This window comes from Phacochoerus africanus, chromosome X (assembly GCF_016906955.1).
Source record: "Phacochoerus africanus isolate WHEZ1 chromosome X, ROS_Pafr_v1, whole genome shotgun sequence".
In the NCBI taxonomy this organism is placed as follows: domain Eukaryota; kingdom Metazoa; phylum Chordata; class Mammalia; order Artiodactyla; family Suidae; genus Phacochoerus; species Phacochoerus africanus.
In genome coordinates this window covers 64,689,787-64,713,162 of record NC_062560.1, presented here as the reverse complement: position 1 = coordinate 64,713,162, position 23,376 = coordinate 64,689,787, and the positions used below count along the sequence as shown (strand labels likewise).

The window sequence follows — 23,376 nt, the reverse complement described above, 5'->3', positions numbered from 1 at the left end:
ATACAACCCCAGTGAATAATTCCTACTGTTTATAGTAGGAATTCTCTTCATGTGGGAACCAAATGTAATCAATCCCTAATCATGTTTGGTGATGAAAAAGAAGAGACACATTAAATCTAAATGGCTGACAATATAAAATTAATTTGCTTGAAATATGGCTTTATAGGGGAGTTCCCGTTGTGGCTCAGTGGTTAACAAATCCGACTAGGAACCATGAGGTTGAGAGTTTGATCCCTGACCTTGCACAGTGGGTTAAGGATCTGGTGTTGCTGTGAGCTATGGTGTAGGTCGCAGATGCGGCTTGGATCCTATGTTGCTGTGGTTCTGGCATAGGCCGGTGGCTATAACTCCAATTCGACCCCTAGCCTGGGAACCTCCATATGCCGTGGGTGAGGCCCTAGAAAAGGCAAAAAGAAAAAAAAAAGAAATACGGTTTTATACCTACACTCAAATATGAATTTGCCTGACATTTTGGAAAGTCACTTCAAACAAAATATCAAAACCCTAACCTAAGCACTAACTCAGAAGCACTGATTCCTATAGTGATAAACATCACCTTTCTAATTTAATCCATCAACCTAAAGCAGATCTGGTCTCTATCTAAATTTGCTGGCTCATATCCTTCCTGGAACAAAAAGAAAAAGATTTTTGGTTGTAATGGGCTTCAGTTACAACTTCTGCTAATCAAGAATAAACAAAATTGGGAGTTCCCATTGTGGCTCAGTGGAAATGAATCCAACTAGTAACTGGGTTTGACCCCAGGCTTCGCTCAGTGAGTTAAGGATCTGGCATTGCCATGAGCTACAGTGCAGGTCACAGATTTGCCTTGGATCCTGCATTGCTGTGGCTGTGGCATAGGCCAGCAGCTGCAGCTCTGATTCAATCCCTAGCCTGGGAACTTCTGTATGCCACGGATGTGGCCCTAAAAAGCAAAAAAAAGAAAGAAAAAGAATAAACAAAATCTATACCAAAATTCTTAGCTGACAAGTATAGATGATAATTTCAATAAAAACATGAAAGCAACTTTTGCCTTGGAAGAATTTTAGTATCAATTCTATCGATTAATCTGTTTTAGTAAGTCTTCATAATGAAGGGAAAAACAGTGAAGTCCTAGTATTCCTAGGCTCAAAGGGAAAATGTAGTCCCACTTTCCTTCCTCTCCCCCAATCTTTGCTGACTTTCATCAGCTTTGGTTCTTTCTAAGGAAACTGCCTTCTGCTCTTTTCTGTTTTTGTTTTTGTTTTTTTAAAACAAGCCCACAACAGCTGCCTATGAGACTATGGGAGTATAATCAAATAATCAGCCAGCCACCACTGTTAAAATGTTTTAATATCAATGTAAAATGAGATCAGGGTTTTACAAGCAACTTTCAGAATGCAAACACAGATGCCTAAAATGATTTATCTTCCTTTCAGAAGCCTAAACATGTTCATATAACATATAAACATATAAATCTTAGGGTTTTTTTAATATCATGGTATTTTTCCCATTTTAATACATCTACAATTAACAAACATGCAAAATAACTAAGTTCCAAATCAAAGGCCTCCAGCAGAAACATCCAAATTAAAAATGAAGCATTTTAATTTACTTACTGCCCATGAACCCAATGAAAAACTATCCTTTTCTCCATACCTCAGTAAAAACACCAAATTAATTTCTAGGGCACTGATAGCATTAACAGTATTTAGCTCTCCCTTGTCAGCATCCAGACGTTCCCAGTTCGATCTATATAAATTAATGTTACAGTTCCATTGTTGGAAATGCCCCACCATCTTCTTTACTGCATTACACTTGGCAGGGCAAACACCAACAAGTCACAAAGTAGGAAGTGAGCCATGAAGAACATAATGGCTTGACAGAAGAGCTAAGTGGATCTGCCAATTGAGTGAGGATATTAATGGAAACATAAAATTCCAGGAGGCATTCTTTCTTCATTCTATGTTACCAATACGTATAGTACTAGGAAGTAAAGAGTAGAGGAAGGTGACAACAGCTACATACATGAAATTCCCTAGAACTAAAAAATAAAAGCAAACTAAACAAAAGGCAAAGTATAGTGGGCCAAAGAACTGACTCGAATTTGGGTTTTATTTGTGGCTGCAAGCAACCTCTAAATTGAGGTTCATAAATTAGAGAACAGTTTCAATGCACTGAGGGATCAGCAATTTGCACAAGAACATTATTAAAATATTTTATGAGTTGTATATGCTTATTTGTTGAATTTGGTGCCAAAAGTCAAGAAATAACTAAATAAAAATAAATAAACCTCAAATATTTCCTTTTTACTATACCCACTTTCAATAATTACAAAGTATCTTTAACACAAATTTTCTGTCATTCCTCAGGTGAATTAGTGAAACAGAAACTCAAAACATAACTGTAATGTTATGCCAGAGAATAATTTTTCTTCAATAACTTAGTCTGTTCCAAAGTATTTCTGCCCAAAATGTGTAGGTGCAACAGGATGAACTTCAGTAGTTAAAATTGTGATCTCTGGAAACTCCTGAATGATTGATTTGGCACCTTCAAAAAAATAAAAGAAAAATTGTCATTATGGCAGGATTTTTTTGATAACATTACTTGGAATTCAGTAATTTTACAGTCAGTCATTAGATCTAATATTGACAGAGGACAGAGAGCAATGATCTTTGGACACAAAGTCAGACTTGGTTAATCTCTTATTTTATATAATATCTGATATCAGAAAAGCTTTGATAGTAGTCACACTATGTTCCTACCCACTCACTAATAAATTCTTAGAATCAAATTGTTTTGTATCCAAGATTTGAAAAATATATTCAGTTATAGCAACTTTTCCCCTGAAGAATCGTTTCTATTTTATTTTAAAGGCAGCTGTGGAGTCCCCTGGTGGCTCAGTGGGTTAAGGATCTGGCGTTGTCACTGCTATGGCTTGGCTCGCTGCTGTGGCACAGGTTCGATCCCTGGCCCTGGAACCTCCCCATGCTGTGAGCACAGCCAAAAAATAAAAATAAAAGTAAAGGCAGCTGGAATAGAGAGAATACAGTCCTTTCTGGAAACAGGATCATAACATAAGATGATGGTTTCTCAAGTGGAACCATATTGAAACAAGTGCAAACACTCCTTTGTTATATAAGAGGAAGCTAGCTTTTGAGAAGTTTTGAGTCTAGTATAGGGGGAGGGAAATAGATGAGGGAGGGGAAGACACTAGCTATGACCCCAGTCAAACTAAAAAGCCATAGCAAGGCTGTCACAAAATAAGATTTTTTCATCTATAATGTCAAAGAGTTAGTACACTAACGTGTACTAACACAATTAGAACTAAAACGATTGCTTTTCTAGTCCCAAAGAAAGACAACCCAATAATTATTTGGTTATCTCGATGTTCACAATGCCACGTCTGTTACATAAATGGATGATCAAGCAAATCACCCTTTGTCACTATCAACATTTGAACTAAAGGTAATTTTTTATTATGAAACAGCAGAATAATCAATGGCCTACTAAATGCAGCGCTCCCAACTGATTTCTCGGTAGCCTCTCCAGGGTTGGCCGAGACTTGGAAACTTTGCAAATGAGAAAATGCCCTAACTAGAATCCATATATTTCGCTTTCATTTCAATTATGATACAAGTACAAATTCATTGTAGAACATTTGGAAAATACAAAAAAAAAAAAAGCTTAGAAAAGAAAAGGAATCATTTAGAATCCCACCACCCTAAGGTAACCACTGTTAATATTATGTAACTTAAAATGAAAATTGAAATAGTATTGTGCATCTGTCTAGCCTCTGATGCTAAGGAAAGATTTATTAGGTTCCATGTTAAATCCAAGCCTGATTTTGGTAGTTATAATAGTCGTAATTTGTATTAGTCATCTCTAAATTTGGTGATGACATTTTATACTAGTCTAATGCTATTATTTTTTATTCTTCTCTTTTACATCTACCAGATTTTCTGATGTCATTAAATATTTTTCAAAAACATGATTTAATAGTTACATAATATTATGTTATTTTGAATATACAACTGATCCTTGAACAACACGGGGCAGGGGGCAGTTAATCCACATATAACTTATTAGAGTCGGCTCTCTGAATCCACAGTTCCTTTGCATACACAGATTCAACCAGCTATGGACTGTGAAATACTGTAGTATTTACTACTGAAAAATATCCACATATAAGTAGACCCACATAGTTCACCTGTGTTGTTCAAGGGTCAACTGTATATTTCTTTAACCATTTCCAAGTAATTCATTTACATACTTTCAAATTTCTTCTTACATGAAATATAACTCTAGTGACTATCCTAAACGCTGAATTTCTACATGCATTTATGATTATATTTGTAGGACACTTTCACAATTGTCTTAGATTATATGGCAAAAAAAAAACCAAACATGTTCTTAAATTAGGCTTATCTCCCTCAGGAAATGGAGAACACAAGTTTTCTCACCATGCCCTTTGAGCAGAAGTCTAACTTTAAAAACTTCTCTTTGCTTCACACTGCAAAATTTACTTCAGTTAGACCAGAGTGCTAGCTAGAACTTCGAGTTTCTTGCTGTTTGAGAACAATTCTCAAGCTCAGGTGGGGAACAGAAAAATAGGGAACTCTCAGCCATTTGCAATCTACTCAAAAAGGACCACCAGGAAAACAATTACAATCCCCTTCAGTGGGGTTAGTTCATACTCTTCTATTTGAATTTGAAAAACATTAGAATGGTGTAAAGTATTATTACTAAGCTTAGAGATGACAAACACAAGTTATAACTACCAAAATTCAATTTTAATGTAGATGCAAATGAACTTTTCCTCTGGAAGAGAGGCTGGACAGATGCACACTTGCCCATCCCACGACCACTCAGAGCTGGCAGCCACTGCCCCATGTTAAACTCACCATGAGGAGTGGAGAACAAACTGAGTAGGATAATAACACTAGGTTGAACTCCATGTTCTATGAGAACCTTTACAGCTTCAATTACAGTATTTCCAGTGCCTGAAATCAAATGACAACCAAATGCATTGGCAACTTTAACATTCATCTCAGAATGTCTTTGAAGTTTCTTTGAAGTAAGGGCAATTTGGTGATCTAACACAAGATACTATATTATGTTAACACTAGGCAAAGCTTCATTTGAAGGTGCCTGTTCTTAAAGCTCCTGCCATGGCTCAGAGGATAGTGAACCCAACTAGCATCCATGAGGATGTGGGTTCAATCCCTGGCCTCGCTCAGTGGGTTAAGGATCCAGTGTTGCCATAAGCTGTGGTGTAGGTCGCAGATGTGGCTCAGATCCAGCTTTGCCGTGGAAGAGGTGTAGGCCAGAGGCTACAGCTCCGATTGGACTTCTAGCCTGGGAACCTCCATATGCTGTGGGTGTGGCCCTAAAAGACAAAAAGACAAAAAAGAAAAAAAGAAGGTGCCTGTTTTTTACCGAGGACATTATTTTCAGTAACGGACATAAGCCATATACTTTCCAGTTTTCAAATGCACAACAAGCCCTAAATTCATTCAGTATTTGAGATAGCAAATTTAATACCCACCCTCAGAGTAAGCTTAGGAAATAGATTAGAATAGTAGAAAAAAATATTACCTCCAAAGAGGATAAATTGAGAAAATCATTGTTAATATTCACTGGGCCAAAGAGGGGACATATTTCAATATATTTTCCATCTTCTATATATTTTGCCTCATATGATTCTTTGCTTCAATATGTTCATTTTAAGATAGAAGCTTTTTAGAGTTTCTACAGTTTGACTAATGTATATTATTATACAATAATAATTCCCTAAAAAGCTGCCCAGAGTAACTCCAAATCCAACTGAGAAAAGGCAAAAAAAAAACATTTAGAAGTGATTTTTGCCTTTATATAAGGGTACCCAGAAGGCAGGCACTAAGTTGAATTTAAACCCTAACCAAAGGTTACAAATTAAATACAAACCACTCACTGAGAATTGGATACATCAGAAGGACTTTTCTCCTGTAAATGTCTGGGGGGAACTTGGCATAATATACTTTGGCTCTTTGTGTCTCCTCATCACTCTGAATCAGGATTTTTCCAATTCGTATGGATCGACAGCAGTCTCGTAAACCTTGTTCCATTGCCTCACCTTGAAGAAGGAAATAAAAAAGACAAAAGGGATTAGGAGGAGTTGGAGTGAAAGTCCAGGAATAGGCCAAAGCAGAGTTGTTGCTGTTATAAACAGAATAAAGACATTGTCAAGATGGAAGTAATTCTTCCTAAGCTAACAGCTTTTAATTCTAATATGCTCATATTATATACTTAATTTTGGTCAATGAAAGTAGGTTAAGGGCTGGTCAATGAAACTAGAATAAGCTAATTTTACCACTGGCTTGCAAGTTTTAGAGCTGTCATGCTTCCATGATTACAGAAAATAAAGTGTTTTATTAAGCTGCTCCATGAGCTTTTCTAATATCAAGAACATTTCACTTCTATTATTTTAAGGAAATTCTGTTGCTGTCACCTGACAAAAATATAAAATATTTATGGAAGAATGGGGGCTATAGAACAAAGGCTCTCCATTTAGATCAAGGTGGAATCAGGAGATATCACTTAGCCCCAGTCATGATTTCAATGGAAGAAGCTTTGCTGGCAAACAGTGAAAAGTAGTATGTTGTCCCCTCTTTCCCAAGAGAACCACAACTACCACCACCACCACCTGCTGCTGAACACAGAGCTATTTTTGAGTTTGAATTCCTTTAAGGAAGTGTTCACCAAAAGTCAGTCATTTTCATACCACCTTCAAGATTTTAGGGCACAATGGAATTCTATTTGTACAGTTATTTACTTAATATTTTTCTTTAATTGTTTTCATTTACATTTATTTTAAGAAGAAACTTGGTATCACTAGTGAAAACATAAGAAGTTTCTTTCTGACATGTATGAAAATCAACCAATAGCTATTAAGGTTAAAAACACCCTATCTATGCATCACCGGTCATCTGGTATACACTAGGGGTGTGAGGACCATGCTACTGCCCATAGGGCAGGAGCTGGACTGAAACAGAAGAAATTTTGTCTTAAAAACCCATGTCCATCACCTTCACTAGTTTTAAAAGGTTGAACAACATTGTCCTGAAAATACTATCACTGCTTAAGTTACCTTCTTTAAAAAAGAGAGCTTAAAGCTCCTATTTTATTTTGAGATATTGACTTATTCACAAACAGAACTTTATAGCCAGAGTAGAAAAGGGAATGTTTATATGTGGTAAAAAAAATCCATCTGTTTCCAATGCAAGCAAGTGGGGCTTCTAATATACCTTGGACTTTGTGCAAAGAATAATTAATGATAAATTGCTGAATGGAAATAATCATCCCCTTGTAACAGGTGTAGGTCCTAATTACAGGCATGTAGTTTTGCTACACAAAGGTTGGTTTAGAAGGGCAATCAGTTGGACTCAAACATAAATACATTTATAAGACTAGCAAATGGAAATACCTCCAGTTAATCACAGTCATTCTGCAACACAGTCACATATTCATCAAATATAAAACTAAAAATATTAGGTGATTCAGTCCAGATCTTGACAGAGCAAGACTGTTCCTCACAAAAGAAATTTAAGAATCCAAAACAAAGATTTTCTATAATCAGGTGTTCAAAGTTCTGCAGGCCTGAATTTGTGCTATGTTCCATCAGTCTTCAAGTTGCCTTGTTCTCTCCAAGATAGCATCATTGCATCCTCCTATTCTCCTACCCTTCTCTGAATATCTTTCAAAGATGGCTTGCCCATGGGGTCAGGCTACTAGGAAAAGATGCTCTGCAGTTAAAATTAGCCCAACTCAGCAACACACAAGCCCATGATTCCAAGGCAGCATGAAAAGAGACAACACAAGTGGTGAGATTTAAGCTAAGGCAGGCTGCAATTATGAGAGACAAGCCCACCTCTCTCCTGGAAAATAGCTAACTGTATATATGCATGCAAACAGAGAAAATCACACATGTATGCAAACCTACCACTTCTCATTATGCTGACCCCACAATTTCCCTTTTCAAATTTCACTCCTTCATACTTGTACCCTGTTGAGGAATAAAACCAAAGAATTTATCTTTCTTCATTGGAGCAACTACATATTTTATAAAGTATCTATGGTTTAAAGCAGATGGATACAGAGCAACTCTTGTCCAGACATACTGTATAACATCTTAGGTTCCTAGTTGGAAGTAATAAGCAGGGTCATGATTTTTCATAGTTATGTCTTAATTCTTCATAAGAAACCTGTGGGGATAATTGGGTGAGGTGGACTTCATCGAGTGATAATAGGCATTATAATAGCATGACATTCACATATATGGTCCTCAGATTGAATTCAGAGGAAAATTGTTGCACTCCAAGAATGCTATAAACCCCATCAATTCAAACTAGGACCCCACTGTGAGGCACAACAGACAGCAACTCATTCTCGTCCCTTTTTATGAGCCTCCATTCTGTGTTAAAAAGCAGAAGAGAAAGGCTAAATTATCAAGACATGTTCAACCCTTGGTCTTATCCTGAATTTGTTCAATTATGATGCAGCAAGCTCAGCCCCCAATTTTCATAAAATCAACCTTTGGATATAGCAACTTCCATTATTTACTAAAGAACAAATTAGAATTTGAAATCTCTGAAATAGGGATCCTTGGCTGCTTTCTATTAGAGCAGAACAAAGCAGCTTCTTCAATCCTTGTCATTTTAGTTTTCTTTTTTACTTTCATCCTTTTACCTGGAGTTTCAATGCCAAACTAGCCCACCCATTTGTTAACACCAGCAGCTTCCCCACAGAGGTGAAGATAAACTGCTGGCAATCCTCAGCTCTGTCCCAATGTGCCATCATCAAAGGCAACACCTGCATGATGCAGAATATTTATTAACCTTTAACTTGAACTGATAAGCAAGCCACTAAAGAAAAAGTCATCCACATGAATTTCATTTCTAAATGTCTCAAGTTTATTAAGTTGTTTAAAAGAACAGCTCCATGTAGACTCCTCATTTTGCATACTGGTTTACTCAGACTGCTTTCTTTCCATTTCTCCCCAATTCTATCTCAGAATTTTTATGAGAAGAATATGAGATTAACAGCCCTGGTTACCTGTTGGAGTGGTCACCATGCATTCTTTATATGGTAGCTGATTCAATCCCTCTTCCACAACAAGTCTGATCTAGACAGTCAAAGGAAGAACAAGTTGAGAACTTGCTAATGATCTATTAGCTGTTAGCCTAAGGGGCTGAACACTAGGCAAAAAGTCAGTAACACACTAGGCAAGGATTTAGCTTATGGCCATAGGAAAGGGGCCCTCTCATGTGTTAGATGCAGAGATAGATCCAAATGTCAGGCTGCTTGCTGCTAGATATCCTTGGTGAGGCACATGATTGCCACTAAAGGCTCAAATATCCCTTCTGATTCTCATTCAGTCAGTCAAGGCTATATTATGAGAAATGCAAAACTACAGCAACTACAGCAACTACTTCCATGGCAGGCATCCTTGGAAGTAATATGGTTCTGGTTACTCTAGACATAGTGCCCACTGGGAACTTCTTTGCCTCCTTTAGTACTTTAGATTGTTAATTTGGATTCTTTTTAACAAAGGCCCACCATAATGCAAATAAAGCCTGAAATTTCTTACGAGGAAATAAATGAGTGGATGCGGCTGAACCAGTTTACTGAGCTTGAAGTAGGATCCAGCTGAATGCATTGGGACTTCCCAGCGTCAAAAAAAGTCTCCTAATTATTTTAATGTATGGTTCATAGGAAAGAATCCACCAGTACTAGGAAGAGCCTCCTAAAACCACCAGATATGATATTCCTATGAGCACCCAGAGCCCACTACAATAAAAGCAATGTTGAGTCTGCAAAGCTCATTTTTCCCAATCGATATTACATTACTGATTGAGAATCAGGAACAGCAGGGAGAAACTCCAGGCCCAATGATCTGTTATTACAACACAATACCCTGCTGCCATTAAAATGATCAATGCTAAATAGGCCAGTACTTTGTCAACCTGCAGCACCAGAAGGTCCAGGAACCTCAGGAATAGTGTGTGTGTGTGTGCATACTCACCTCTAGCCACCACTTTATGCGGAGATTAATGCTGCTTATGAGCAAAGTACAAGAGAAGAGGATCATTTTCTTTGAAGAGCCTAGTTCTCCTCCTAGTAATACTCCTATAGTCTTATCGCCTGCACATCTCCTATAGCTCTGGGACAGAAATCAATGTGTCCAAGCCTTACAGGAGAACATAAAATCAGAAGAGTGACTAAAATATAAAGAACTCAAGTTAAAAAAAAAAAAAAAAGACCTGAGTGCCAGAGAAGCCAATCCTGACAAATTCAGGATAGAATTAATGTCAACTATAATAGGTCCCTTGTGCTAGAAGAGACAGGGTACTAGAAATCCTCAACAGCTCCAGTCCCTACCACAATCGACCCTCCACACCCCCCACCTCCAATATCTGGACCTTCAAATCCAACTCCAGAGAACAGAGAGGTCCAAATTACCATCCCCTTAAGTGAATTATGCCCTAGGTCCTCATTATCTCATTTGAATAAGATCTAATGCCTGGTCTTTCAGGCAAGCATTTTACAATAACCATGAAGTTAACTCCTATTTTCTATAGAAAAAGGGCACAAGGAGAACAAGAGAAAGAAAGAGGGACCATTTTCTACCAGTTAACACCAAGACCTCTGTTTTCCCCACAGAAGCCACTGACACAATTGCCTTGAACCTGTCCCTTTGGTTTGATAAAAGACTAAAGACGACATGACCTAACTGCCACTCCAAGAATGTCAATTACATTTATCTTGACGTATATCCAAGGTTCATTACTGCCCTGGAAGCTCAAATATAAGTAGCATATAAGAATACTTAAAATCAAAAGTAGAATAGGAGTTATCTATACTCTCTTGAAATAAAAATTTTTTCCAGGGAAAATCTAAACGAAAAGTTTCACACCTCCCCCCACAACCACATTCCCTTTAATAATTTATCTTCTATCTGATTATACCTGTAAGCTTAAAAAGTCACTTTTCATTCTTTCCCAAACTAAATACTGAGAACAGTATTTAGATTGTAAACCCCATGAGATCAGGGACAATGTCTATACTCTTTACGACTGTATCTCCTCACCCAACAACACAGTTAAGCACAATGTATGACTCACATGAGTTCAATGTATATTTCATGAATGGATGAAACCACAGCAGAGTATGTGTCAACCTCATTCCAAGCACTAAACACACTTAGATATATACACATAAGAAGTAAAAAATACTTGCCCAAGACACCTAACTTGGTCTGAGATCCTATCAGATGAGATCAGTTAAAGATAACTGGGCTTGTTCAAGCCTTAAAACGAAGTCCCTAGGAGTTCCCTGCTGTGGCCCAGATTCAATCCCTGGTCTGGGAACTGAGATCCTACATCAAGCTGCTGCATACCATGGTTAAAAAAAATTTTTAAGGAGTTCCCATCGTGGCGCAGTGGTTAACGAATCTGACTAGGAACCATGAGGTTGCGGGTTCAATCCCTGCCCTTGCTCAGTGGGTTAACGATCCGGCGTTGCTGTGAGCTGTGGTATAGGTTGCAGACATGGCTCGGATCCCGAGTTGCTGTGGCTCTGGCGTAGGCTGGCGGCTGCAGCTCCGATTGGACCCCTAGCCTGGGAACCTCCATATGCCGTAGGAGAGCCCCAAGAAATGGCAAAAAAAAAAAATAATAATAATAAAAAATAAATAAAAGGAAGTTCCTGTGCACAGATAGTGCAACTTAGTATTTCACATATGAGGATACTAAAGAAAGGAAGAGGCAAAATAAATATCCACATCCATGTAAATTGTAAGAGAAGTATTAGTTTTTAATGCATTCAATGGATACCACAAGGGTAACTACTAGGTCTCCTTACATCTTTGATTGCCTTTTAATGTACTTCACTGCCCTAAAAGAAGGCATTTAAGGCTCAGGATCAGGTTACCAAGATCCACTTCAAAGTCAGTGGTACCTCAGAACTATAGAGAACAATGCTTTGAGGTGAATGGGATTGAGGCAAAGCTTTAATGCAACAGTGAAATACTTTTGAAGTCTAGCAAGATGTCAGTTACTTGACACAATCTCTCTCATCCCCAGAATGATCTAGAACAACAACAAAAAAAAAGCCCCTTGGCCTACTATGATTATATCATTAAGAACAACAATGAAATGAAAATAGAAAGCCTCCATCCACTTACCAAACGATCTGCAGAAAACATGAAGTCCCCTCTACTGGCTGTCCTAAAAAAAAAAGGAAGTACAAGTTTTAGTCTAAATTAGAACTTTAAAGTAAAATATTACTTAATATACAGGGTAACACTGAAATTAAGACCTATTACATGCTAAAAGCTTAAAAGTTTACCTGTAACAGACTATTATTGAGACATGATATTTTTCACTAGGACATAGGAACCTAAGTGGAATGACTGGATAAATATCATTTGATATCAACATTAGAGACAAGAATTAAAAAGATCATGTAGTCGCCCACTGAATGGCTCAAGTATATACTATGCAACCAGTAGATGAACAAGCTCCCCCTGGAAGATGGTGTCATTCCAAGAGCTCAAGAAAAAAAACTTTGCAGTAAGAAAAGCAGGTTCTCCCCATTCTCACTGACCATTCACCTTGACCTAAAACCCTTGTTACCAACATAAGTAACCCATCTACTTTGTCTCTAATTTTTTTTTTAGAATGAGAATGGTATGAACAAGTAAATCCTCTATTTTTGCCACTGCATTCCAGACCTCTTCCTCAAACTATAGATAATTTGTTTCCTTTTGCCGATTTTTTCAAAGATCTTATTCTATAGATCTTTCTACCATTTTACTGTACATTCTATACAGAAGTTCCTGTACATTAACCAACACTCCTGGTCAAAACTTTCAGATCCTGAGGTACCCAAGTAATAATAATCCACAGTTGCACCTATTCACAAGCTGTTAATCAGCCAAAAGGGAATGTTAGAGGGCTGACATTTTTTTTTCCTGTATGTAAAAATCTACTATTGTTTCTCCTCCTTCTCTAAGTTAAATGATCTGACTGATTTACAGTTTATGTACTTAAAAATCCCCATCTGCCTATCCATAGCATACCTAAAATATTCCCCAATGTAACATCGAAATGGCAAGCATATATTATTATCTCAGTATACCATTAATCACGACTCTCTTTTTCAAGCTGCATTTACATTCTCTGACAGGTAAAAGCAATGAAATATCCCTGACACAAATGGCATTAGGTTCTTTAGAGTAACCAAATTTCTATTATATTACAGATATTAACTCTCTAAAATACGGATCACAGTTGAGCAATAGCAAGAACACAGGTCTGGGAGTTTCCGTCATGGCTCAGCAGTTAACGAACCCAGCTAGTATCCATGAGGATGCAGGTTTGATCCCTGGCCTCACTCAGTGGGTTAAGGAGCCCGCGTTGCCATGAGCTGTGGTGTAGGTCACAGATGCAGCTCAGATCTTACATTGCTGTAGCTGTGGTGTAGGCCAGCGGCTATAGCTCTGATTTGAGCTCTAGCCTAGGAACCTCCATATACCACAGGTGCAGCCCTAAAAAGACAAAAGACAAAAAAAAAAAAAGAAAGAATACAGGTTTGTATTCTTTATATATAAATATTCCCTAAACTCAGAAAACTCTATCCACACACCTACACACAGAGAGTTCATTTAAAACAGGCTCTAGGTTATGTACTGCGGTTTTTAAATAAAACTATACTATCACACTAGAACCTTTCATTTCTATAATTGATTTTCACAACATGCTTGTCAAGGAAGTAAAAGTCAGTGAACAACCAAAAAAAAAAAAAAAACAAAGCCTACTACTGACCTGTTTGCTAGACCTACACAAACTTGTCTAAGCCGCCAGAACACAGTTTTTCAACAGGGAAGAAAAGTCTGGATTTGTCTTAAAGAAATATCTAGTAATATATCTTGAGAATACATGTGAAATATTTGTTTTTTAAAATTTCTAGACAGTTACACAAAAATATATTACATAGAAAAATTATATTAGGTTAAGTGATCAGAGTTACCCAAATTTGTTATTTTTTAACTTTAGAATCAGACATTTTTAACACCTTTCACACTCTCCCCCAAAATATCAGCCACAGCTGATAACTTTTACACGATAAGGATCTTCTCTACATTCCAAAAAAGGTACGCACTATGAGAACCTAATATGAACTGTCATCTCTTGATAGCTATTTGACTTCCAACTGAAAAAAAATCACTGCTCCAAGTCATCCCACTACAGATTACTAACTTAATACCTGCTGTTTTAGACAGACTTTAGACCCATACCATTTACTCGAAATCAATTTAAAAATTAAAGTACAGCTAGAATACAATAAGTTGGCTGCATTTAAAAAAAAAAAAACCCGCAGTGGTCTTCCATATCTACATCTAAATCCTTAACATTATTAACACTAGAGTTTCATAAAGCAGATATTGGCTTGTTGGATCAATCGAGTGCACATAATCACTGAGCCCCTACTTTAGCCTCAACACTAGACTACAGTATTTGTTAATAAAGATGTTTTGAGAGTTCCCTTGTGGTGCAGCAAGTTAAGGACCTGGTGTTGTTACTTCAGTGGTTTGGGTCACTGCTGCAATGTGGGTTTAATCCCCGGCCCAGGAAATTCCACATGCTGTGGGCACGGCCCAAACATTAAAAAAAAAAAAAATTTAAGATGTTTTAATGTAAACCAGACCCCAAGTCTTATTCACTCCATATATTTTGTTTCAAATCATAATTCTATCCACTTTTGTCTCAAAACCATTTTCTTAAAAAAACCATACTAGAAACAAAGTTTTAATAGACATTTTAATCATCCTTTTCCTGATAACTGTTCCAAATAAAATCTAATGAAAAATTATCATAAAGCAACAAACATACCAACACACACCCCTGGAATATTCTAAAATATATTCAAATATTTAAACAATGATTTCCAAGCACTCATAATTCAGAGCATGGAAATTTAATTAATGTTAAGCTGAGTATCTTTTAAATTGTGCAAATCCCAAATAGGATTAAGAATATAATATAGTGGATTCTCCCCAGCAAATGTGTCACACATCTGTAGTAACAAATGAAAGCCAAAGGCAGCCATTTTAAAAAAAATGATCTTCACACAGAAACAACAAAAGAATGAAAATCATACCAGAAGCCAAATCCTCATTTTAATGTGGACTTGGTAAACCTAACTCTTCCTTACTTAATAGTGTCTATAAAGCAGCTTAAAATTTCCAGAGAAGCTGTAGCAATTGTATATATTTTAAAACATATATCTCAGCAAACCCAAACCAAGATGAAACCTCTTGAACCTCTGACCTTTCTTCCAAAAGGCTAGTATGTATTTACTTAACATCCACAACATATGGAACTATGAGAGAGGAATGTTTTTATTTTTATTTATTTATTTTTTGGCACTCCAAAATTCCTGGGCTAAGGGTTGAACTTGAGACACAGCAGTGACAATGCCAAGTCCTTAACTGCTAGGCCACCAGGGAATTCCATGAATGTTTTATAATATTAAAAAAAAAGATTTCAAATAGAGATCCTTTCCCTTCCTCTTACTAGACCTTGCTTCTGCTGCTACTGCTACTGCTAGAGGGATTCTCTAGTGTGTTGGAAGACGTCTCCTGGAGCATTCTACGCCGAAATTACCATTTATCACTCTCTGTTTCTTCTCTCCATTCAGAATAAACTTGACAACCCCTCCCCTTTTTTTAAAGAAAAATTATTTTAAAAACTGTATACATACATACACAAAGTGTACAAAGATTTATTTAGAAGGCTTTTCTTAAAAGGTCCAGAAGTTATAGCAGATTTTATAATGCTGTACATATATTACTCCCTTCTTTCCCATAGGCCATCATTTATTAAAAGACTCCTTGGTGCCAAGTATTAAGCACTTTTGGTGCATTATCTGATCTAATCCTCACATAATCTTAAGAGGTAGATTCTATTATTACCACTGCTTTAGTGATGAAAGTAATGAGGCTTACAGAGGTGACGTATTCCAAGGTTCTTTCCAGCCCGATGCTAAGTCCCTGAGTAAAGCAATTATCTATATTTTGCTCTAAAAAAGGAATGTTTGCTTAAAGGTAACCAATTTTTAGATGTATTTTAATGACATTTCTCTCCCTGTGAATCAGGGTGTCACGTACATATAATGCAAACAATGAAATAGAGTCTGACAGGCAAATAACACACCATTAAAATGTTCCTTCTAAAGATGGAGAACCCACTACTATAATATGGCTTGTAAAGAATATGTAATGAAGGTGAATACACCCTTTTAAAATAATTAAATTAAAACCTCTGACTTGTCTCTTAAAAAACAATTTATTTAAATCAAATCCCAGTTGCACTGAATTAGGTGTCATTTTCGAAAATGAAGATTACACCAAAGGAGTGTTTTTAGCATTTGAGGTAGAAGTTAAGTCTGGGCATAAAGTTGCCAGATTTACCAAATAAAAATATAGGGCACCCAGTTAAATTTGTTTTTCAGAAGCATGTCCCATGCAATGTTTAGGATATACTTACATGAAAAAAAGTATTCATTGTTTATCTGAACTCAGATTTAACTGGATAACCTATATTTTACCTGGCAACCTAAACTAAAGAGGAAGAACTAAATAGACTCAATTTTAGCTCTAATATGTCCTTGTTTTTTTTTTAAGCAATAGGTTAAAGAGAAATAAAACATAAAAACTTTTCTGGCAGGTTTAAACCAAAGGAATGTTTCACTTATAGTTAATGTTTAGTGAAACTTCCAAAAACATAAGCTCTACTTTCATAGCTACTTTGTTATGTGATCACTAAAATAAAGAATAGCTCCAAGGTTTGTCATGGTATGCAGATGATTTATAAATGATTTTCCTCCTCCTTCCTTCACCCTCCATAAAACAAACCCCCAGTGAAGTACTTGGAGCAAACCTAATCTTATGTGAAAAAAACAAAAATGAAAATAGCTTTTACTACCTGCTAGGTGCAAGTCATCAAGATCGTAGCTCTTTAGCACCTTCTTAAAAATCTCATAAAATAGTGTCATTAATTATTTATTTGAATCTCAAAGGCAGAATTCAATATAAACATTCAAAATCAGGTAGAAAAAGAAGAAACTTTCATTTTCCCTTTAGAACCCAGTTCTCAGTCATTCAAGTTTATTTATTAATTTTTATGATGTTGTAACATCAAAACCCTTATGAACCAGGTACTGTCCAGGCCAGACCTTCCTTCTGCCTCCCCAGAGTCTAAACTAGTTGGTGAGACGTTACCAGGATATGCCCAATAAATATTGTAACAGGGGTATGTATAAAGAGGTGAATTCCTCACTTCTGGCTTAAAAGCCAGTTAGAAAATTCACATGAAAAATCAAAACCATGGCCATAAATTAAAAAACTTGCAAGTCAGTTTTTTTTCTGTGGTGGACATTTTGCTTTTGTACAAGTTGAAGGGAACAGTTCTGAAATTCCTCCTGTCTTGGAGTGATGCCAGGCCAGGCTCTCTAGGCTGGTTCTGTTTAGTTTAGAATCCCTGGCTCAGCCCATACCACAAATCCAAAACCAGCCAAATCACCATGCAAAGGAAAATTCCTATTCTCCCAGTGGAGGAGTGGCCCATCCTGAGCACCACACAATCACCTGTGGTATAAAGCTACAAGTACAAAGGTTCCACCCAAGACTACTCTACTACTTCACTCTAAGGATGGGCTTCAAAAAAACAAAAAGATTCTCCAAGCAATTCAAATATACAGCTTTGGTTAAGAACATTACCTAGTCAAATGACTCAAAAACATTAGGCTGCACTCACTAATTAGAGCTGCATGGGATGTTCATCCACCTGAGGTTAATTGTCTCCCTACCAGGTGACCAAAAAAAAAAAAAAAGTCACAGGCTGAATGCACTCCTTCTTTAGTGCTATTTCACGGACTAAAATATCCTAGGATTGCTCAACTTTCATCCAAGCTGCCTGCTGAGGCCATGACAAAGCCCCTTTGAGGACAAATAGACAGGAAACGTTGAGCAGCTCATGAAAGGCTTCACTTTATTGTTTCAGGAGACAAAAGAAAACAAAAAACTGAGGAGGGGGGATGATCTATTAAATACACTGCATTTTCTTAAATATGAGGTCATAAACTATGTTCAAGGGAAAGGGGCGTTATACTCAGATTTTGCTGGGTTTAGTACATAAAGGAAGCAGAAAGGAAAGGATGTGTGGTTTAAATTCATTGCAAAAACAAAAACTGTAAATGAAGCAGCCATTTCTTCCTGAGTTCACCAGTGACCCTGTGTGACTGAGTAAATTATCTGATCGTCTGATGTTTAGATTACTGTGCACTCAGATAGAAAACTATTTCCTTGAAATTCAATAATCAACCAACATATTATGTTGCAAATACTCTGCATCTCAAAAAAATAAATAAAAAGACATTTTAAATCAGTCCAACGTTTTCAATCTTGTCTGCTTTATATATTTACAACAACATGCCATCCTCTGCCTCCACCCCATTTCCCCAGGCCAAAGTTAATTCAGAAAACAATCCCTTCACTATATAGGTAGGAAGGACCAGGAACAGTAAAAAGAATAACCAGTACTCAACAGCCTCTATCATGAGACCATAGTGCACATATATGATTCCACATAAAACAGAGAAGAACATAAGGGCCCAAAGAAGACAGAATGTGATAACTGATGTCACCTTCCATAACTAGACCCATGTAAAAATACAGCTCCTCTAACCACAAGCACTCTATGCCAGCCCCCTCCTAGAGGGGTTGTGAAACAGGTCTTGTTTGTGTGATGGGATGCCAGTTTTTGAAGATAAAAGAACAAAGGTTTCTATTAACAGACTGGATAAACAAAAACAAAACGGTCTCCACACTAAATAACTAAGCATATCAAAAATTGTAGTGAGTCTTTCTATTCTGTATTGCAGTACGATAAAAATTACTTAAGATCCTTCAGTGTTGTCTTTTAAAATAAGAATGTGAATTCTATGTACCATTGAATTACTCTGTCTCCCAAAAGTTCAAGAAACCAGAACTTATAGATGCAATCAGAACCATGAACAAATCCAAACCTGAAGACTTGAAATACCTTAAATGTGCATAGCTCTTCACAGTTTATAACAAACGTTCACAAATACCTAGTTTTAGCCTCCCAGGAGCTCCATGAAATATTATGAATATCTCCATTCCACAAATGATAAAGTTGAATGAAGCACGAAGATGCTAAACATCTTGCCTAAGATCACACTGAAAACTGCTGTCACCTTCCAAACTCAGAAGAAAAAAAAAAAAAAAAGATTTCACTTACAGTCAGGTTTATTATACCACACTGAACTTTCTGAATAATGCAGTAAAATCAGGTATGGATACTGATATATTAATGTTGAATGCCATGCCCTCTCCAAATTCTTTAGCAGTTGTTCACCTTTACACTGTCATGAAGACCCCTTTGTGAACTCTAATGAAAGAGAAGGAATCTTCACCCCATAAAAAAGACATATGCAAATGTATGCATTATTCATAACTAGTCAAAGAATGGAAAACAAATTGTACATCACCTGATGAATAGATAAACAAAATGTGATATATCTATACAGTGGAATACCATTCAGCAAAAAAAGGAGTGGTGTACTGATAAAATACAGATGAAGCTTGGAAACAGTATGCTAAACGAAAGAAACCGGTCCCAAAAGTGCACATGCTGTATCATTCTATTTTTATTTATTTTTTATCTTTTTGCCTTTTCTAGGTTCTCTCCCACGGCATATGGAGGTTCCCAAGCTAGGGGTCTAATCGGAGGATCCCGAGCCACGTCTGTGACCTACACCATAGCTCAGGGCAACACCGGATCCTTAACACACTGAGCGAGGTCAGGGATCGAACCCACAATCTCATGGTTCATAGTCGGATTCATTAACCACTGAGCCACGACAGGAACTCCTGTATCATTATTTATATGCAATGTCTAGAATAGGCAAATAAACAGAGATAAAAAATAAATTAGCGGGAGTTCCCAACAAAAACGAATCTGACTAGTACCATGAGGATGCAGGTTCCAACCCTGGGCTTGCTCATTGTGTTAGGGATAGGGCATTGCCATGAGCTGTGGTGTAGTTTGCATATGTGGCTTGGATCCTGTGTTGCTGTGGCTGTGGTGTAGGCCAGCGGCTTCAGGTCCAATTCGACCCCGGGCCTGGGAACCTCCATATGCCATGGGTGCAGCCCTAAAAAGACGAAAAAAGAAAAAAGAAAAAAAAAAGAAAGTAAATTAGTGGTTGTCTAGGGCTCTGGGTGGGCTGGAGGGAAATAGGGAGTGACTGCTCATGGGTATGGGGTTTCTTGTTGGGGTACTGAAAATGTTCTAAAATTGATTGCAGTCATGGTTACAAAGCAATGAACATACTTTAAAACCACTGAATTGCACATTTTAAAAGATGCATTGTATAGTATGTGAATTATAGCTCAATAAAGATGTCATTTAAAACAAATTAAAAATGCACATACAAATAACATTTCCCACATAATTTCTGAGGGTTTACTAAAGCCCTAAAGCCCATCCACAAGTGCAGCACAAGGTCCAAGACAGCATAGGTCTGAGACACAAGGTCAGGAACTCTTGCTCTATAGAAACAAGAATCATCTTATTTTCTTTGTTTTACAGATTGTTTTATTTCAGTTTCCCCCACTACAACTACCAAGCCTGTATCTCCCACTTTTTAAGATCACTACTTCATCTACTAGATCACAGGCCCATAGTTTTCAATATTGATTCATTAGAAACAGTTAAATAGGATACTTTCATAAATATATTTTAAGAGCTAGAAAGAATTTTTAGTAATTGAGCAACTATTGCTTGGAGGTATAGTTGGAATTCAAAAATGTGAAAGATACAATTTCTTAAAATCTAATCGCATAAGATACAGTTTCTTAAAATCTAATAAGTAAGATAAGATCAAAACAAATAACAATATACAAAATAGAAGGTGAATCTTGCATTAAAAAAGCCAGAGAAGATTAATTAGAGAGGAATAATGATTAAAGGAAAGCTTCCTGGGAGAGATGGACATTTAACGCTGAATGTGGAAGAATAGGTGAAATTTGAACATGCAGAGTAAAGAGAACTCTAGAGGTGAGCAGAGGTAGAGATGTTTCAGAATAGTTTCTAGGAACCATGAAGAAAGGCCTTAATGTTAACCTATGGATTCTGGACTTTAAGAATTCCCTCAAAATAGCATTTTAACATGTAACTTTGGCTACCTTCGTTTGTAGATTAGGAGGGGTGCCAAAGGCTCTTTTAGGCACCCTTTGCTTCATTAACTACACAAGAAATATCTGATGTTCTAAAAGTTTACAGTAACACAATCCTGATAAGAGTTGGATGATAAGCTTTCATGTGACCAAGTAAACTTAAACTCCAAGACTAAACACCTTAGATAAAAAGACATATTTGCAGTAGCAAAAAGTAAAGGGTCAGAGGCCCTGCTGAGCTTAACAAAATTCTCTTGAAATTGCTTAATTTCTACTCTTGAGCCTGAGGTGATTGGAGGTAAAGCATAACCCTGGATACTAGCCATTTCTGGGTTATAGACTGACCACGTGGACAGGCACAGGGCAGATGGCGTAGGCGCATTTACCGGCTAGGAATGACAGAGGACACCCCCCCCCCCCCCCCACAAGAAACAAAGAGGAAACTGAGGGTTACTTAAAATGCTTCCTCCCTACACAAAGCTACGCTAAACACAGGTACTAGGAAAGAGGGTAGGAGGCCTGAGTCAGGTGAGACCACCTCTTCAAAGAAATGGCCCCGCCAGGCAGCCTACAGACCGGCTAAAGCCAAGAACTTTAGCCTTTTCACTTCCAATCTCCGCCCACCTCTTCAGAGACCCTCCACCTCCCTTTCTCCTTCCGCTCTCGGCTCACTTGTCCCGGATGATTGTCTGTAGCTCCCGGATCTGATCATTCATAGGCAGCAGCTTAAGCTGCGCCCCAATCTGCCGGAAGAGTTCGCAGTCCCCTAGGAGGGAGTCGCTGGCTGATGCGTCATAGTTGCCACCATTGCTCTCTGAGTTGAAGCTGGCGCTGCCGCAGGCCTTAGGGTCCCGCTCGGAGGGTACGATAGAATGGGCGTGCACGCTGAGGAGAGTCTGCTTGGCGGTGGAGTCGCTGTTTGCCCCGGCATGGTCCGGCATCAGGTCGCCAGGTTGCTGCGGCTCGAGATTTGGGGTCGAGGCAGAGTTTACTTGCTGGTTGTGACAGGGCATGGAGTCCGGACACCGTAACTCCGTGGCCATACACTGGGCCCGGGCTGTCCCCGCAGCAGCCGACCCTTAAGGATAAAGGAGAGGAGGGAAAACGCGCAAACGCTCTCGTACTCTCGTAGCCACTCCCGCCTCCTCGCAACCTCCAACCTCACAGGCCTTCTCACCCCAAAGGCCACGGCAGCTTCCCCAACGCTCGCTAGGTCCTGACCCCGCCCACACCAGCCGTACCGCCTGCCTAGACACTCGATTGGTTCCGCTCCCTGCCACTCTCCAGCTCTCTGCTCCTTAACCCTTAGCGTCGCCGCGCCTGCGTGAGGTTCCACATCTAGCCTGGCAGACCTGATGAGGCCCAGTTCGCTCCGTTTGCGGATCTTCCTGGACTCCCTAAGGGCTTCTGCCTGCAGAACTTTTGAGTGAGCGGTAGAGCCTGGAAAAAACTAGGGGTAGAGGATGATGAAATGATGACCCACAAAGGCCCATATTTTCAGACTTTTCTAAATGCAGCTACAGTAGGCTTGTCTGTGTAACCCAAAAAGGAAGTTAAAAAATGCCTAGCAGCTTGCTGAAAGAGCCTGCCCTCTCTCTACTAGACTGTTCTACCAGCTGCAGCTTCCCAAGTATGCTTGATTGCCAGAGCTTTCCTTATCTTTATTAGTTTGGCCCTACACTGTATAGTTACCATGGGATTCTGAGAGCTTTTCATATCCACTACCGTTTTGTTTCTTTTAAATACTTGGAAAGTCATGTGTTTGTTTTGTTTTGTTTTGTTTTTTTGACTGTGCAGACTTAACTGTATAAAGGCTTGAGATAAGAATGCTTAGGGCAGTACTTTTTATAACACTTTCATTTATTAGAACAATTATAAACCTTGTTAAAATGCAGGTTCTCATGGCCTAACTTTGAGATTCTGATTGAGTAGATCTAAGATGGGACCCAAGAATCTTTTAACACATAACCCAGCAATTGTGATTTTTTTTTTAAATGGTACTTTTTGAGAACAGTGGCTTACAGGCTCCCTTTTGAAGAGCTATACTCTTAAAGTCGGAAACCTACTAATTCTGCTCAAAATTATTGAGCAGCATT

At 38.0% G+C, this 23,376-nt stretch overlaps 1 protein-coding gene across 4 annotated transcripts; it reads right to left on the bottom strand.

Moving 5' to 3' along the window:
• Positions 1-1,311: 1,311 nt before the first annotated feature.
• Positions 1,312-22,509, bottom strand: UPRT (uracil phosphoribosyltransferase homolog). Of its 4 annotated transcripts, none has more exons than XM_047765110.1 (7): positions 21,953-22,509; positions 12,200-12,242; positions 9,070-9,139; positions 7,958-8,020; positions 5,930-6,091; positions 4,881-4,979; positions 1,312-2,526 (listed from the first exon to the last, which is right to left on the bottom strand). In XM_047765110.1, the coding sequence occupies exons 1-7, from the start codon at positions 22,321-22,323 to the stop codon at positions 2,420-2,422; spliced, it is 915 nt and encodes a 304-aa protein (XP_047621066.1). In that variant the 5' UTR covers positions 22,324-22,509; the 3' UTR covers positions 1,312-2,419. The 4 variants fall into 4 exon arrangements, with proteins under 4 accessions (XP_047621066.1, XP_047621070.1, XP_047621069.1 ...); XM_047765114.1 differs by having other exon boundaries at positions 21,905-22,039; XM_047765113.1 differs by lacking the exon at positions 4,881-4,979.
• Between the last annotated feature and the right edge of the window lie 867 nt (positions 22,510-23,376).

Bases quoted from the DNA above. Each gene is read 5' to 3' on its own strand.
- UPRT (XM_047765110.1), bottom strand. From the start codon at position 22,323: ATGGCCACGGAGTTACGGTGTCCGGACTCCATGCCCTGTCACAACCAG. The intron at 9,140-12,199 runs GTAAGTGGATGG...TTGACTGTCTAG, and splicing joins TGTTTTCTGCAGATCGTTTG to ATCAGACTTGTTGTGGAAGA. The intron at 2,527-4,880 runs GTGAGTTTAACA...ATTTTTTTGAAG, and splicing joins TTTGTTCTCCACTCCTCATG to GTGCCAAATCAATCATTCAG.